Source organism: Bombus vancouverensis, chromosome 14 (genome assembly GCF_051014615.1).
Source record: "Bombus vancouverensis nearcticus chromosome 14, iyBomVanc1_principal, whole genome shotgun sequence".
Lineage (NCBI taxonomy): Eukaryota > Metazoa > Arthropoda > Insecta > Hymenoptera > Apidae > Bombus > Bombus vancouverensis.
In genome coordinates, this window is record NC_134924.1 from 7,961,019 (window position 1) to 7,977,022 (window position 16,004).

General features: G+C 35.2%; 5 protein-coding genes across 8 annotated transcripts; 3 read left to right on the forward strand and 2 right to left on the reverse strand.

Annotated features, from left to right (window-relative positions):
- Window positions 1-153: 153 nt before the first annotated feature.
- On the reverse strand, window positions 154-2,171 carry dnk (deoxynucleoside kinase). 2 transcript variants are annotated; one of them, XM_033327164.2, is made up of 4 exons: window positions 2,006-2,171; window positions 1,496-1,692; window positions 1,164-1,413; window positions 154-1,082 (listed from the first exon to the last, which is right to left on the reverse strand). In XM_033327164.2, exons 1-4 carry the CDS (start codon window positions 2,016-2,018, stop codon window positions 826-828), a joined length of 717 nt encoding a protein of 238 aa, XP_033183055.1. In that variant the 5' UTR covers window positions 2,019-2,171; the 3' UTR covers window positions 154-825. The 2 variants fall into 2 exon arrangements, with proteins under 2 accessions (XP_033183055.1, XP_076480323.1); XM_076624208.1 differs by lacking the exon at window positions 2,006-2,171 and adding an exon at window positions 1,820-1,995.
- A 172-nt stretch (window positions 2,172-2,343) lies between these two features.
- On the forward strand, window positions 2,344-5,369 carry LOC117153218 (adenosine 3'-phospho 5'-phosphosulfate transporter 1). Of its 2 annotated transcripts, XM_076624207.1 has the most exons (9): window positions 2,344-2,471; window positions 2,561-2,925; window positions 3,098-3,306; window positions 3,382-3,590; window positions 3,934-4,158; window positions 4,252-4,402; window positions 4,476-4,687; window positions 4,760-4,885; window positions 4,961-5,369. In XM_076624207.1, the coding sequence occupies exons 2-9, from the start codon at window positions 2,894-2,896 to the stop codon at window positions 5,117-5,119; spliced, it is 1,323 nt and encodes a 440-aa protein (XP_076480322.1). In that variant the 5' UTR covers window positions 2,344-2,471; window positions 2,561-2,893; the 3' UTR covers window positions 5,120-5,369. The 2 variants fall into 2 exon arrangements, with proteins under 2 accessions (XP_076480322.1, XP_033182931.1); XM_033327040.2 differs by lacking the exon at window positions 2,344-2,471 and having other exon boundaries at window positions 2,501-2,925.
- A 271-nt stretch (window positions 5,370-5,640) lies between these two features.
- Window positions 5,641-6,783, reverse strand: LOC117153285 (transmembrane protein 216). The gene has a single exon (XM_033327188.2). The coding sequence runs from the start codon at window positions 6,156-6,158 to the stop codon at window positions 5,730-5,732; it is 429 nt and encodes a 142-aa protein (XP_033183079.2). The 5' UTR covers window positions 6,159-6,783; the 3' UTR covers window positions 5,641-5,729.
- On the forward strand, window positions 6,713-9,657 carry LOC117155406 (putative aarF domain-containing protein kinase 2). The gene is given in 10 exon segments (XM_076624210.1): window positions 6,713-6,819; window positions 6,955-7,496; window positions 7,552-7,784; window positions 7,874-7,949; window positions 8,125-8,166; window positions 8,239-8,350; window positions 8,435-8,552; window positions 8,638-8,862; window positions 8,865-9,185; window positions 9,268-9,657. Coding segments are annotated over 9 exon segments (1,746 nt in total). The 5' UTR covers window positions 6,713-6,819; window positions 6,955-7,120; the 3' UTR covers window positions 9,511-9,657.
- Window positions 9,658-11,019: 1,362 nt separating this feature from the next.
- On the forward strand, window positions 11,020-15,842 carry shd (cytochrome P450 family 24 subfamily A member shade). 2 transcript variants are annotated; one of them, XM_033326970.2, is made up of 11 exons: window positions 11,023-12,150; window positions 12,825-12,955; window positions 13,395-13,541; window positions 13,676-13,874; window positions 14,103-14,290; window positions 14,373-14,571; window positions 14,654-14,816; window positions 14,916-15,082; window positions 15,167-15,245; window positions 15,397-15,594; window positions 15,675-15,842. In XM_033326970.2, exons 1-11 carry the CDS (start codon window positions 12,131-12,133, stop codon window positions 15,780-15,782), a joined length of 1,599 nt encoding a protein of 532 aa, XP_033182861.2. In that variant the 5' UTR covers window positions 11,023-12,130; the 3' UTR covers window positions 15,783-15,842. The 2 variants fall into 2 exon arrangements, with proteins under 2 accessions (XP_076480321.1, XP_033182861.2); XM_076624206.1 differs by having other exon boundaries at window positions 11,020-12,150; window positions 14,654-15,082.
- The last annotated feature ends 162 nt before the right edge of the window (window positions 15,843-16,004 follow it).

Sequence of the window (16,004 nt, forward strand, 5' to 3'; positions counted from 1 at the left end):
AGTAATTATCATATTTATTAGTCAGAAACGAAAATTATTTTTAATTGTATCCAACTTATATTAATTATAATAACTAGAGTAAAAAGTTAACTGCTGTTTCTATCTGTAATGTATATTGTATTAAAGAGTCGTTTTAATAAATAAATTCTATAATAAATATAATATAATATTTATTGTAATACAATCCTATAATATAATCTTTTGATCTTACAATAACATTAATCTTAATTATGCATGTAGTTATTGTCGAACAAGATACAATTAATGCAGATATCAATATAAAGCAGCATAAGTGGGCGTTCTGAGGGCAAAGTCGCGGATAGTACCGTGAGTCGCGACAGACATGGTTATGTAGATATATATTTTTCAGGTACAAATATCTTATTCTTAGGATATCCATTTGCCTACGAAAGCGTGGCTTATCATCCGCCGATTGCTGCTTTGCTTAAGATAACTGCAGTTTTGCATTGGCAACTATGTATAACCTTTCACTGCTTAGTGTTCAGAAATCCATCTTTTTCTTAAATGCAATTATTTAATGTATATATATATATATATATTAAATGTACAATTATGTCATATTATGCAATCATTATAAAACGATTGACATAATAAAACCACTTTCCCTTTCTCTCTCACTCTTTTTACATACAGGTATACTTAAAATGATTATATTATATTTCTAGTATATGTACAAATAGAAAGTATGTGCGATTAATGTACAATTAATATATATAAGCAATTCAAATAAGTAATATAAATAAGAAACAAAAAATATTTTCAAGTAATACATACATACATTTGTAACATATTTGTCTTTCTTTCCTAATTCTTCTTTTCCCCTTTTTTACCAAAAATTAAGTCTTTGCAATTTTCAAATTGTGTGACCATTTCTGGTAAACTTTTATTTCCATCTATTATTAGAACTGGTGCTGGTACGCTAAATAGTGTCTGATGATAGAGCCACTCATCATGAATATTATGAACTTGCTGTAAATATTCTAATGATACACAATTTTCTTCTTTCCTCGCTCTTGTTTTCATTCTCTGATATACAACATCCGGCGATGTCCTCAAATAAACTGCATTAATATAAAGATAATAACTAATATTATTATCAATGAGAAACATATAATTTATATTATGCATTTATGATAACATACTTATTAAATCCGTTACTATATTAACATTCTGTATATACCAGTCATGCCAATCTTCTAAGACCATTATTTCCACCTCTTGTAATAGTTTAGAACGTTTCATAATTTCTATAAAGCACCTGGAGCTAAATACTGATCTTTCCATAATTTTATAAGGCATTGCAGATTTGTAAGTATGAAGTTGCAGCATTGTTAATTGTACATAGGATTGGAATAAGAAACTATAGCGCCTAGGATTTGTGTACATTAATTCCTAAATATTTTAAGCGAATATTTATCAATGTTACATATATTTTTACATGAATAGCAATAAATCTATATTCAAATAATCTTACCAATAAATTTGTTCCAGCAACATTTCGCCAAAGTTCTACTGGTTCTTGTAAAACGGTTGTATTGGTAAATTGTTTAAAATGACTTAAAAATGTTGTCTTACCACTTCCTATATTGCCCTCTATGCATACTGTAAATGGTCTCTTGTACAATTTGCAAGCAGAAGTAGTCATTTTTATTAGTAGAAACACAGATTTGCCTTAAGAAAATACAAAAATACGTTATCTTGCAGTAATGATCTTGTAGTAATGAATTGTTCTATTTTTATATGAAATATATCAAATACTAATTACTAAAAATATCGTATTTATATTTAATATGATTACACGCTACTGCTATGCCGCAATTACAGTGAAACATTGTTTGATAAAATTCCCGCGCAAATTTTCTGTTCAGCTCCCTTACTGGTAAGTTCTTTTAAAGAGGGAGTACACGTAGATAGAAATAGTAGCTCTATAATTTGTCATTCTTCAAATTGTCTTTGGTTGTCTTTTATTAAATTTAATACTTACCTAATGAAGTCATGATTGAGTAATTTTTTTAAACAATTTACGTTATTATATTATAGAAGAATAAAGGTTTTATTTATATTTTTAATCCTCGAGCATTTTATGTTTTCATTTACCGTATAACCATTGTGTAGTTGTATGAAAGATTGGTATATCGATAATTCAAACTTTACTATTACGTGCACTATAATGGATTAAATGCTATATTGCGCAAGTTAAAATATTATTTCATTACATACGCGGATATGCAGATGTATTATTTTTATTACAAAAAAGAATGTATCTGAAACAGTGAAAGCTTTGTATTGAATTGAAATATTTATTATAAGCTAGGAGAAATAAAAATACTCTATTATTGATATGTATACAAAATAAAATAAGATTCGGAATTTTGCATTTATAAGTTAATAAGAGGCATGTATTAAATGATCAAAGTTGTTGGATAAAAAAGTGGAACAATCGAACTAACGTATGTATTTATAAAGCATATATACATCGATGGCCATGATATATGTATATATATGTACATATGTATACATATAGTTTTTCTGTCAACAGATATGAGTTTGTTGTATCAGTTGGTTGTTAGGAAAATGCAAGTGACTTACATTTTAAATGATGATTTAACGAAATATTTTTAGATACCTTTCAATTATTAGTCAGAATATTATATTGTATTTTTTATTACGGATTTTTGATGAATTCTATATCTTGTTTCTAAATAATTAATTTCTTAAAATGATTTAAATAACATTGTGTATTAAACGTACGCGCAACATGTAGTACATGTAGGGCAATCATAAAATATTTGATGTTGAAAAACAAAATTATGAAACAATCAGTTAATTCATAATCATTTATTTTTACTGAAATTCTATTATAATTGGAACAATGCGAAATTTTTTGGGTGATGCTATAATATGGTAAGTTTTAAATACGAAATTGTTGAAATAATGAGACTGCCATGCATTAACATTATGATTCCCTTTTTATTTCTTTTCTTCTTTCTTTTCCTCTCTCTTCTAAAAAATATAGTACAAATAAATAAAATCCTTGGATGATATTTTTCACTTATTAATATAATTTTTTCTGTAGCATATTGCTACTACTTTCAGTAAGCCTTATATTTGGAGCTAGTGAAATTATTAAGTCTTTTGTGAATACCGGAGAAAATTTTTTAAAAACTTCCTCCTATAATTGGATTATTAAATTATGCTTAAATTTATTGAGTTATGCTACTGTATTATTGCCAGGTTGCCTCATATACAAATATGTTCGTCATACCAAATATATCCAAAGGGGAGGTAAGTGATAGGATATATTAATTAAATGAAAAGAATTTATGAACTTTTATTTAAAATTGTGATGCTTTTAAACAGGCAAGGGGTGCATACCCAAACTAGTACATTTATGTTTTGTGGGTCATTATGAAACAGGACTACTGGATTCATCTTCTTATACATCTACGCCATCGAATCATAGCCAACGTACTTTTACACAAGATGCTTTGTTACTCCTATATTGTTTTTTTGGGTTGCAAATTAGTTATTTAACATGGGGTTACTTACAAGAAAAAATAATGACGCAGGTATAATCTGTTTAATAAAAACACATACACACATTGTAAAATAACAACATTAACAATTTTCAAGTACATGTTAATATGGGATAATGCCCATTATGTACTAAGAACATTCTTAACTTATAGTTTGATCATTGCTAGTCACTACTTCTAGGATATCCAAGGTTTCTGTAAAGCAAAGATTTTTGAATTTGCAACTCTATTTTCTTGAACATAGACTTTTAATACTGTTTCGAGATGATGTTTAAAATGTAGGTTGCAAAATTCATAATATTTTATAAGTATGAATAGTCTAGTTTAATATTATACAATCATTAAAAATTTTTTATGAAAACATTTAATTTTTCAGGAATATGAAGACGTTGCTGGCAACAAGGATCATTTCCAAGATTCACAATTTCTAGTATTTGTAAATCGAATTCTTGCATTCTTAATGTCAGGGTTGTATTTAATAATTCAAAGACAACCACAACACAAAGCACCTCTTTATAAGTATGCATTTAGCTCCTTATCAAATATCATGAGCAGTTGGTGTCAATATGAAGCTCTAAAGTATGTTAGTTTCCCAACACAGGTATTCATCCGTTTAACATTTTGTTTTTTATTTCTTGATTCCAGAATTTTGTTTGGTAATTACGTTTAATTAAATATGGTATATATATTTCAGGTATTGGCAAAAGCTTCGAAAATAATCCCAGTAATGATAATGGGAAAAGTAGTTTCACATACCACATATGAATATTACGAATATGTTACAGCTGTACTCATTTCTATTGGAATGACATTGTTCATGTTAAATAGCTCAGATTACAAAGGCGGTGAGCGCTTTTTGTCATTTACTGTAAATCTACTAATCTTTTTTTTCTCTAATTATTGTTTCAATGCTTTTAGATGGAGCTACAACTATATCTGGTATTATTCTCTTAGGAGGCTATTTATTATTAGATAGTTTTACAAGTACCTGGCAAAGTGCATTATTTAATGAGTATGGGGTAACGAGTGTGCAAATGATGTGTGTAGTTAATATGTTCTCCTGTTTATTAACTGCGATGTCCTTATTTCAACAATCAAGTTTCCCTCTTATATTTTCCTTTATGACAAAGGTAATTTTAATTAATTAAGGTAATGATAGCAACAATCTCTGATACAACTTTAATATTCTTATTATTGCACAGTATCCTAGGTTCATTGTGGATTGCTCACTTATATCAATTTGTTCAGCAAGTGGTCAATTGTATATCTTTTATACAATTTCTAAATTTGGTCCAGTAACGTTTGTCATTATGATGACTATAAGACAGGTAATTATTTTGTTAAATATATTACTATTAATAAAATAAACAAGCTTACGAGGTATCGTTTTCTTCCTTTTTCAGGGTTTGGCTATATTATTATCTTGTTTGGTATATCATCATCGTGTGACAGTCATTGGTATCATTGGCATTCTACTAGTATTTGGTTCGGTATTCTTACGAATGTATTGTAGCAATCGATTACGTGCAATAAGAAGACGTAGGGCTGCGCAAATAGTATAAAAGTTAATTATGGAAACAAAAAGGCATAGGTACAAATTTCATTAAATTTTGTACATTTCTTTTTTAGATGTACATAAATTTTGTTAGATATAGTTAGAAAAAAGTGATCAATTCATATTGATTATACTATTTTGATAGTTTTCATATATATTTTACAAGCACTGGAGAAAACAATCAGTTATTTTTAAACATCCAGTTTTTAAATCTGTTATTTGATAATGTACTAATGTACTTTTAAGTAAAGTACTTTTAAATACAAATACATACATATATATATATATATATATATATATATATATATATATATATATATATACGTATATACATATTAAAAATAATTAGACAGAAAAATGCATTATTTATTTAAGAAATATTTATTTTATTATAAACAAAAAATGTCATTTTTACAAGAAAAGTATTAATAAACAACATATTGATTGTACGATTTATTGTCTACAAAGTTCATTTATATATAGGAATTTGTAGGATATTTTATTGAAGATTAAAAACATACTCGTTCATAGATTAGATCATTTTTAATTTTTATTAATGTCCAGAAACATACAATATGATGCAATCAATTAAAACTCTTAAGTACTAATGAGGTTGTTTATTCGTCTGGGGACGAAGATTTGTAAATAGCGACGAGACATAAGATAGAAATGATTAACTCAGATGCTAGAAGTACCAATTGTATGCTACAAAGAATCACTTCTAGTCTGAGCACATAATTTTGCCAAATTAGAAAGTATAACGTTGCCAAGGTGCTGGGTACAGTTAAAATAACTCCGATGAGAATTGGTAATCCATGTTCTGTCAAATTCCCTTTCCTTCCAAAATAAATTCTGGCTCCTTCTGTGATTATAAGTAAGGACAAAAGCGCAAACTCTGCCAATGTTGTATTTGTGCCAGGTGAGGGTAGATTCGCAGCTTTAAAAAAGCCCATACCCAGTTCACATATAGCAAACATACCAAAATAAAAAGAGTTTAGATACATAAGAATTTCGTACGTTAAAGATGAATTGGCTATTGTAGGCATTCTACAATGACTCTTTAACACTGTTAGAAACCTTATGCTTATTAAGTTCTGTCTAATATTAACTCATTCTGTTTTAATGTACCCAATTATGAAAAATGTTGTTCCGTATCCATTATAATTCACACCTTCTCGATGAAGTATATACAATGCTTTTTCCGTTCATTTATTGAATTTCATTTATATTTCATTTCATTTATTCTTAGTTTTCTATGCTACAATGACGATGTCATTCTTGAGTGTTACGCACGCAAATGGAGGTTATTTTTGAATATGTCACAACATGCGTGCATATATGAATATTCAGATCTAGAATAACGTTTGTAGATTATTCTAGCGAATTGTTGATAGGTGTTCTTAGTTAACTATTGATCATAAATACATAAAGCGAAGATCATAAAGATCAAGTTTGGTTAAGAAGGTGTAAATACAACCGAATTTCTTAGAAGTAAAGTAGTGTAGTAATCATTTCCATTGTTTTCTTTGAAGCTTTTATCTTTCGTTACGTTTCCTTGATTATACATATAGTATTTCAGTTAAGAAAGCTTATACATCAAAGAAAAGTTTAGCAGACACCCACTTTCACGAAAGGAATAACAACCGACTCGTGATTCACATTTCATGAATATACCGAGCAGTGCTACCAAATGAGGAAACAAGAAATGTACGTAATTTGATTACAAAATTTGAATAACATATGCATGTACTCTAACATGCATGTATAGATTTCGGAGGTATATTAACATGACTTCAGTATGTAATATTGAATGTTAATATGTATTTTAACCTTTACAAATAGAAGTTGTTATATCCAAAACGATATCTTTATCGAAATATATAATTTGAATGAACCCATAAAGACTATGGAAGAATGGATTAATTTGAAAAATGAAAAGTTTATAGAAGTAATCGATGGGTAATCTATCATGACAGAGCCACCATCCGAGTGCGATGAATGATCTGCGATGGCTTTCTATTCGAACTTTTCAAGAACATTTCGTTTCAACAAATTCCTTCAAAATCTTGGAGAAAAGTGGCAAAGAAAAAAATATGTAACCCCGATACGATTTCATCGATCGATAGCAAGAAACGTTAGCAATTTTGAAAGTTCAAAGCGAGTGGTTAAAGCTGTTCTTATCTTGTCTTACAAGCCTCAGCATCGAACGCAAATTTATGAAAACGATCTGTTGGCAAAGAACACGGAATACGAAAGTTTCTTTGATATAATCTTAATCGTGGCAAGAATTCTTGTGATAGGTTCTATTCTTACTGGATTGACTGTCGTATATTTGATCACACGTTTTACACATGGACACGTGTTTCCGATAATACTTCGGAAAGGTAATTATTCGTTAGTCAAAGGAAAACATATATCGTTCGCAGGTTACAATTGCAGGTATCGAATTTCTCGGGCCAATTTTTATAAAATTCGGTCAATGGGCGTCGACAAGAAAAGATTTGTTTCCTGAAGATGTTTGTCGTACGCTGTCATTATTGCAACATAACGCTTCCGCACATTCTTGGATTTATACAAAGCAATTGCTTAAAGCCATATACGGCTCGAATTGGAGGAATATATTCGTAAAATTCGAACACGAGATGCCTATCGGATCAGGGTGTTGTGCTCAGGTATAAAAATGAAATTGGATCGATCAAGTTTGATCGATAGATCGTATTTTGTCCGTTCATTCGATTTGATGAATCTGTCCGACCGGCAGGTGTACAAGGCATGGGTAGATCTGAATGCTCGAGTGGATGTAACGCGAAAACCTGAAATACCTGCATTTATTCAAAGTAAGCCATTTAAGCACGATCTTTTCTTTCATCTTATCTAACACATTGCTACACACGCCTCTGATCAAACTTCAACGAAACTTTCCAGTCATACGAAAAATAAAAGCTCTAATGCTTCCGTAGTTCTTAATGCGTATATATATAAATGTATAATATGTCGTGAATCTTGTTGCAGTTATCGAATATTTAAAATTTGGCTCGTTAATCAGTTTCATTGGTAAATATACGAAAAAAATTAGTTTTACTATATCGAATTGTAAACGTTTCACGTGACATAAAATAATTTCAGAGAAAACGTTGAATATTGACGAAACAGATGAGAACGTTAATGCATATGTAAGTCGGAAGCTACAACCGGTAGCGGTTAAGATTTTACATCCTGGAATTAAAGGACAACTAAGGTATGAGATATACCATGGTCTAATGGAAAATAATAACCAATCTTCCTGAATCTCTGCATCGTTTTTCTTTGTCGTTTAATTTAGAAGAGATCTTTGCATAATGAGAGGGATTTGCAAATGCGCGACATATATCGTGCCTCAATTGCAATGGCTCAGTCTTAACGATTGCATCGATGAATTTTCACAAATAATGGAAAATCAAGCAAGCTTCACGTTCAAGTTTAATTGCTTAGATCTTATAGTGCTATTTAAAATATTTGTCCTTATATACTAACTGTTTTGTAAAGGTTGACATGAATTTGGAAGCACAGAATTTGATTCAGTTTTCGAAAAATTTTTCGAGGAAAAAGGATGTCATATTCCCCCGGCCCTACACAGATTTTACACAGCGCGAAGTTCTCGTGGAAAGTTTTCACGAAGGTTTTCCGATTTCCGAGTATCTCGAAGATCACGATACAACATTGCAAGGAAAGCTGGCTAAGATAGGGATTAAAACGATTTTAAAAATGGTATAGCGCGGTCTGTCAACATGATTGGTATCGCGTCGAGTAATTCTCTTCTTCTTCTTGATTAATTACAACGAAAGTTATCGGGAAAATGACAGGTGTTTAAAGACAACTTCATTCACTGTGACTTGCATCCTGGTAATATCTTGGTACAGACAAATCGCGAACCTATTGGAAAAATTAGCGCCTGGTTTTGGAAATTTATCGATCGGAAGTACTTACCGACTTATCCACGCTTGGTCATACTCGATTGTGGTTTGGTAGTGTCTCTGAACGATCGCTGTCGGCAAAATCTTAAGAATGTCTTCCGATCGGTGCTCATGGGAAACGTACCTACATATATTTCTTACTTTTGCCCTCTTTCTATACCTTTACCTTTCTTCCATTCACCTCTTCATTTATTTATTTCAGGGTGAATTGGCAGCGGAATACATTCTGGAACATAGTTCGCGCGTATCCCCCGACCCAGACGGTTTTAAGAATACAATGAAAGATATCGTAAACTCGCATCTTCGAAGTAGAATCAATGTAATCTTAAAACATTTTCAAAGACACGAGTGTACAATGCGAGAAACAATGGTCGAAATCGATGAAAACCCTTTCAGAGGAACGTTTCAAAATGTTACAGGTAGACGTGAGTACCGTTGTGACTGAATTGTTTTCCGCGATGGTTCGGCATCGTGTGAAGCAAGACGGAACCTTCAGCAGCGTGATTCTCAGTATGGTAGTGATCGAAGGCCTCGGTCGCAGTCTGGATCCAAATATCGATATCTTCACAGAGGTTGTGCCGTTCATTTTTACAAGTACAGCGTCGTACGACGATTAAATTGTGAAATATCGTTTCAAGTACTAAAACACGTCGGGAAATTTAGGAAACGAAAGAAACGTTTCATCTGTTGTCAAGACGATCAAACGAGGCTCTGGAATCCTAATGCCGAAAGAACTTGTTACTTTGCAATTGTAAAACGCGTTCGTGCGTTCGCATTGTTCGGTTTTTGAAAAATTATATAGCATAAAAGAGAGGATTGTACGTTATACGCGTATAACACGAAGGATTGGAAGAGTAAAGCTACCAAGGAAGAATTTGGAAGGAATTTGCTTTATCGAATACACGCGCCACGATCTTCGTCACTGAATAAAGTCCCGCACGAGAAAATTCCCGTTTTAATAACATGTCATTATACGAATCCCAAGAGGAATTCCAATTTTAAAGCAGACTACACAGAAATTGCGTGTAATCGCAACGGACAGAATTCCGGCGAGTGACCAGTTGCTCGTGATCACTTCCTGGTTGGTCGACTACCTTTCGTACAACGATATACCACCCGTATGTGTGTACATGCGTACGTACACGCATATATATATGGGTAAGTGTTCCGTACATGTTCCTCTCTTCGGATTGCTTTTTTTATATCTTTCGTACGTATCTCATATTTGCGAAAAAATTCTTTGCAATCTTTGCAACAACATCGATTGTAAATATCGTAAATCGCTTGTCTAATTGTATCTCTGTTTGTATAAAAACCTGTAAACTATAAAATTTTTGTTACACGTCTTACATCTTTAAATATACATATTATTACGTATACTTTACCAAATTTGACGATAGATAGAAGACGATACTTCTTAGTTTTCTCGTCTCTCGTCGCCTTAAAACGATTTATACGTTTGATTTTATAAAATGTAAGACGAGAATTTGCCTGCCTGCTTTTTTATCATAGGAAAATAGATTTATCAATATGATGAATTGCTTTTCATTTCGTCAACGTTGTCACGGTTACGGTTAATCTCATTGGGAGTAGCAAAATCACCATAGTCCATCACCATTATCACCATTACCATCATTACCACCATCACCACCACTACCACCGTTACCACCACCACAATCACCATTACCACCACCGCTACTACCGCTACCGCCACCGCCACCATCACAATCATCTCAACGACGACGACACGATGCGACGTTTGGCGTCTCTTTTTAACTGTACTTCAGACTACGCGCACCCTTCGTAAGTACAAGAACGTCTTGTTTTTATCCACTGGTTGATCATTACCCGTGACACGAATATGCGAATTTAAACAAATCCGTCGATTATCCGGGCACAAGCGGGTCATTGAAACACTCGTTGTATATCGTCTTTTTGCCTCTGCTTCATATTTATGTGAACAAAATCCATTTAAAGCGAGACAGTACACGTATTTAAAATAAATAGTGTGAATCGCATCGTGTGAGCATGTGGTTCTAGTGGTAGATCAGCGGCTTATACCGTGGGAACGAATAATTGGTTTATACTCGTATTTCCTTAGATCAATGATCGTTATTCGAATGCAATGAACCAAACGGACTGAAATCGATTCGATCGTTATCCGTCTCTTAAAAATTTTTCGTTTCTTTCATTTCGTCTCATCCAGTTTAGTTTTTCATGGAGTTTATTTAGTTGCTCCAAAGACGGTCTGCATCGATTCGCACAGATAGACGTTACGCGAGAATAAAATAATAGAATACTCGAATTCGGAGTGTTAACGAGTCAATTGTATCGTAGTTTCGTTTATATTTCCTGGATAAATCGTAAAATTGTAAATTTAATAGTTAGATCAGCCCTTTGCCCGCACGACCGATACGCTGTACGTATACGTACGGCGCAAAAAGAAATTTGGCTATTAATCAAAGCAATATACGTATCGTTCGATGCGATGTTACATAATTTTTGTCATTAATCGGTTTGTTACGTGTTTCTCGTCGATCTTAGAACGTTGAGAGTAGGTATGTATAAAATTAGAAGAACACGGGGGAACGTAGCGAGGAAACCTGTAACAAAGTGACGATGTTAGACATTTCGATTCGACGTTAGATTTAATTAGCTGCCACGGTACCAGTGGACCAACGAAATGTAAGAATCGCGTGTTTTCTTTTCTTTTTTTCTTTTTTTTTTTTTTTTCTAAAATAACCTGCCGTATTTGTTCGACCTTACTATGTATTTCGAAAATTTTAATAACACGAGCATGGCAAGTAACCCATTTCGCAATGACAACAGGTCTTGGTTACGTGAAACGTATACAAGCCGACGAGCGTGTCATCATGTATCGTATCGTTCACATCGCATCGGTGGGACGGGTATTTAGGCATTTTCTCTCCGATCCGTGTAACAGCTTTGAGATTAGCGAGTGAAAGAGAGAGCAGGGTCATCGTGACGACACGTGTTATCAGCCCACTGCAAATAGAAGAAACCGCCGGTCCGTAAATAACACTGGGACAGTCAGTCAACTTCGAATGGACTCGGAGCAGCGGTGGTGCGTCATTTTTTTTTTTTTGCCAACGACTAGTTGGATTTATCGCGATCCGCGTTCCTTCCGCGAGCGGTACTAACACGCGCTTCGCTTCTCCTATATTCTCTCGAAGCGTAACAAACTCTCTCTCTATCAGTTTCCTGTTTCGCGATCGTTCTCCATAGACCGGTCGAACGAACCCCCTACCTATCTAGGATCGAACAGTTTTACACCGGGTCTCAACTGTATACATACCTACTCGTGTTTTACGCGACACGGTCGATCGTTATACCTCGCGGTTACAGTTCGTCGATTCGAATTTTTCGGCCGCGGCAGCCAATGTCACATGGAAATATATAAATAACCGCGATACTTAGCGTTTGGTATGCGCGTGTCGAGTTTGCGACTGTTTTCTCGATATATCCCTTTATCGTCGAGATAACGAACGTCTATAAGAATAATAATTGTTTGTCAAGTCGCGTCGCGTCACGTTGCGTCGCGTCACGTTGCGTCGCGTCGGGTTCAAGTTAAAGATTCGAGAGCCCGCGAGATAATAAGCGCGCAATGTGTACTTCTCGCTCAAAGATCCGTATCTCGTAACATGATAACGAAGCTTCAAAATATTTGTTTTTCCATTCGAATAATCGCGATCGAACGACAATATTCGTAAGTGGGCGATTTTGTTCCTGCTTTTACAGGAGTGTCGAGATGTTACTCTCGAGCGCTTGGTTCGAAGTACTCGCGGTAACTCTTTTGACGATATTGATCTTCGCTACTAGCTATCGGCCAGCATGGTGGTTTTGGAGCGGCACGTCTCAAAAAAGCAATGGTAAGTTTCTCTGAAAATAATAACGCTTTCGTCGGGTTCGCGCTATGAAAATAAATTTGTACGTTCGCACGGATCGTTGATCGCGCGCTAATCAAGTAGAAAAGGTACGAAGAACGTGCACGTATGTAATTGCCATCGTATCATAGGACAATGTTTAATTTCTTTTTTCGACGCGACGTCGTGTTCGAAGGTCGAAGGAAAATGATATTTCGTGTATGGGCGGCCTTCGATTCGAAGCGCTGCTCGTTTGTGTACAGTATACAATCACAATCCCCTTTCTAACTATAAACCTCGTGGTTCGATGCGATCCTGTTGCTCGCCTGAGAAATTATTGCTCGCCGCTTGATACGCTCTATAGTACATAGATCGATTCGAAGGTTTCGAGAAAATCGCTTTCTTTCCGCGCGATCGTTTATGTTTTTGTGCGATCTGTTCACAGTACAATCCGGCGAGGAGAAGGACGATAAGAAGCGCGAAGCGGTAACCAAAGTACCGGGACCGTATCCTTTACCGATTCTCGGAACCAGATGGATCTTTTCTTCTATCGGCTACTATAAGCTGAACAAGGTTCACGATGCTTACAAAGGTAAGAAATTTGGCCCTGGTATACGCGTCGTTTTCGTTACGACACGAGACATCGAGTCTTGTAGCGAACAACCGATTCCGATTCGCAATACCTACACATTTTAACATAGCTGATCGTTTCTGATTCAAGAATAGATTTGAACAAACGATATGGACCGTTGTGTAAAGAGGAAGCATTATGGAACTTTCCTGTTATCTCCGTATTCTCTCGTCAGGATATCGAAACTATTCTCCGCCGAAATTCCAAGTATCCGCTTCGGCCCCCACAAGAGGTCATATCCTACTATCGACGAACTCGTCGGGATCGTTACACGAATCTCGGTTTGGTCAACGAGTGGGTATCTCCTTTATCTCCCTTTTTTTCTTTTTTTTTTTTTTTGATTTTTTTAAGGACGAACTTTCTCTGCGTGCGTGTACACATACGTAATAAGATAAAAGGGGAAGGATAAAGTTCTTCGTAGAAGCGTTTACAGTCGTAAAATATCTAGAAGCTTAACGCATCGATAGGAGAAACGAGAAGGTTGCTGTTAATTTAGATTTAAACGAACGAATAATTCGACAGACAGGGACAAACGTGGCACGACCTTCGGTTAGCTCTTACGTCAGAACTGACGGGTGCTAATACCGTTCTTGGCTTCTTCCCGGCTTTGAACATCGCCGCAGATTCATTCATCGAGTTGATTCGTCGACGAAGGACGGGATATGAAGTAATAGGTTTCGAGGAGCTTGCCTACAAAATGGGACTCGAAAGTAAGATATACTTTACCGCGGTAGTGGTTATCACGCACGTAACGCGATCTTTCACTTGGATTCTGTATTCGTTTCGGTCTAGGCACCTGTACTTTGATCTTGGGTCGACATTTGGGTTTCTTAAAGCCAGATTCCAGCAGCGAGCTCGCCGCGAGATTAGCCGAAGCCGTCAGGATACACTTTACGGCCTCGCGGGACGCCTTTTACGGATTACCGCTGTGGAAATTATTACCAACTTCCGCGTACAAACAACTGATAGAAAGCGAGGACGAGATATACAAGTACGTATTGGCTGGTTCGTGGCGGTATCGTGCGAATAGATTGAAAATTCGATGGGTCTTATACCGATATGCTGGCTTTCAGTATCATTTCGGAGATCGTCGAAGCCACTATATTGGAGAAGCGAAACGACGCTAGAGACGAGTCGGTCGAGGCTGTTTTTCAATCCATTTTAAAGCAAAAGAGTCTCGATATATGCGATAAGAAGGCGGCTATCGTTGACTTCATAGCGGCTGGTATACACACGGTGAGAACGTTATTTTTTTTTTTTACTGCATCTCGATGCAGTTCGTCTTTACAATACCTTCTCATTTTTGCATGCTTACCGTCTCGTGGTTGTGCACAGCTAGGAAACACTTTGGTGTTTCTATTCTATCTGATCGGGCGTAATCCAGATGTACAAGCTAAACTTTACGAGGAGACCTATTCATTGGCACCGCCTGGCTGCGATTTGACGATCGAGGATTTACGGCACGCCAAGTATCTGCGCGCATGTATCACCGAATCATTCCGGTGCGTAACGCGCGACGCATTTCTTTTCTAAAAAGATTTTAACTTGTGTTAACGTGTGGCTGCATTATGTCGTTTCGCATTTAGAATGATTCCAACGACAACCTGTATCGCTCGCATTTTGGACGAACCCATCGAACTAAGTGGTTATCATCTTACTACTGGAGTGAGTAACGGCTGCGGTGCTTCTGTTTGTGTTAATCAGAAACCAGTTCTTTAGGGTTATCTCTTTTTTCCTTTTTTTATTTTCTTTTCTTTCGCTTCTCTTTTTTCTTTCTCGTCGTTCGATCATCGTTTAATCATCGTTTTTCTTCTAGACAACGGTCCTTTTACACACTTGGATAGCAGGCATGGACGAAGAGAATTTTAAAGATGCCGGAACATATTTTCCTGATAGATGGCTAACGCCTGTCAATCCTCATTCACCGTTATTGGTTGCTCCTTTTGGAACTGGAAGAAGGATATGCCCGGGCAAGCGATTCGTGGATCTCGCGTTGCAGCTTATTTTGGCGAAGGTACGTTTTCATGCGCGATACATTTTGAAACGCGTTTGGTGTTGCATCGTTATACGTTCAATTATCTAATTTTGTCGCAGATCGTACGGGAGTTCGAGATCATCGTGGAAGAAGAGCTCGATCTGCAATTTGAATTTATTCTCGCGCCAAAGAGTCCGGTCTCCCTTGGCTTCCGTGATCGTTCTTAAGAAAATATAACGAACCGAATGCTTGTTTAAATATTACCGAAATCTTGCATCGTCGTTTTTTCGTTGGCGATCGTTATTTTATGTTCGTAGCCTATTCGTAGAATGATTTATTCGTTGTAAATAATTTTTCTTCGTCCAATTCGGAATACTTATCGTTACACAGTATACGGATACATCATAATAGCTTTTTACATTTCATCGCGTGTACTTTGGAATCGTCTT

Coding starts and splice junctions, on each gene's coding strand:
- shd (XM_076624206.1), top strand. CDS start 12,131: ATGGACTCGGAGCAGCGGTG. Junction 12,956..13,394: donor CACGTCTCAAAAAAGCAATG/GTAAGTTTCTCT, acceptor ATCTGTTCACAG/TACAATCCGGCGAGGAGAAG. Junction 15,246..15,396: donor GTTATCATCTTACTACTGGA/GTGAGTAACGGC, acceptor TTTTTCTTCTAG/ACAACGGTCCTTTTACACAC.
- LOC117153285 (XM_033327188.2), bottom strand. CDS start 6,158: ATGCCTACAATAGCCAATTCATCTTTAACGTACGAAATTCTTATGTAT.
- dnk (XM_076624208.1), bottom strand. CDS start 1,853: ATGTTTCACTGTAATTGCGGCATAGCAGTAGCGT. Junction 1,693..1,819: donor TTGCGGCATAGCAGTAGCGT/GTAATCATATTA, acceptor TATTTTCTTAAG/GCAAATCTGTGTTTCTACTA. Junction 1,414..1,495: donor TTGCTGGAACAAATTTATTG/GTAAGATTATTT, acceptor TAAAATATTTAG/GAATTAATGTACACAAATCC.
- LOC117153218 (XM_076624207.1), top strand. CDS start 2,894: ATGCGAAATTTTTTGGGTGATGCTATAATATG. Junction 3,591..3,933: donor AAGAAAAAATAATGACGCAG/GTATAATCTGTT, acceptor TTAATTTTTCAG/GAATATGAAGACGTTGCTGG. Junction 4,159..4,251: donor ATGTTAGTTTCCCAACACAG/GTATTCATCCGT, acceptor TATATATTTCAG/GTATTGGCAAAAGCTTCGAA.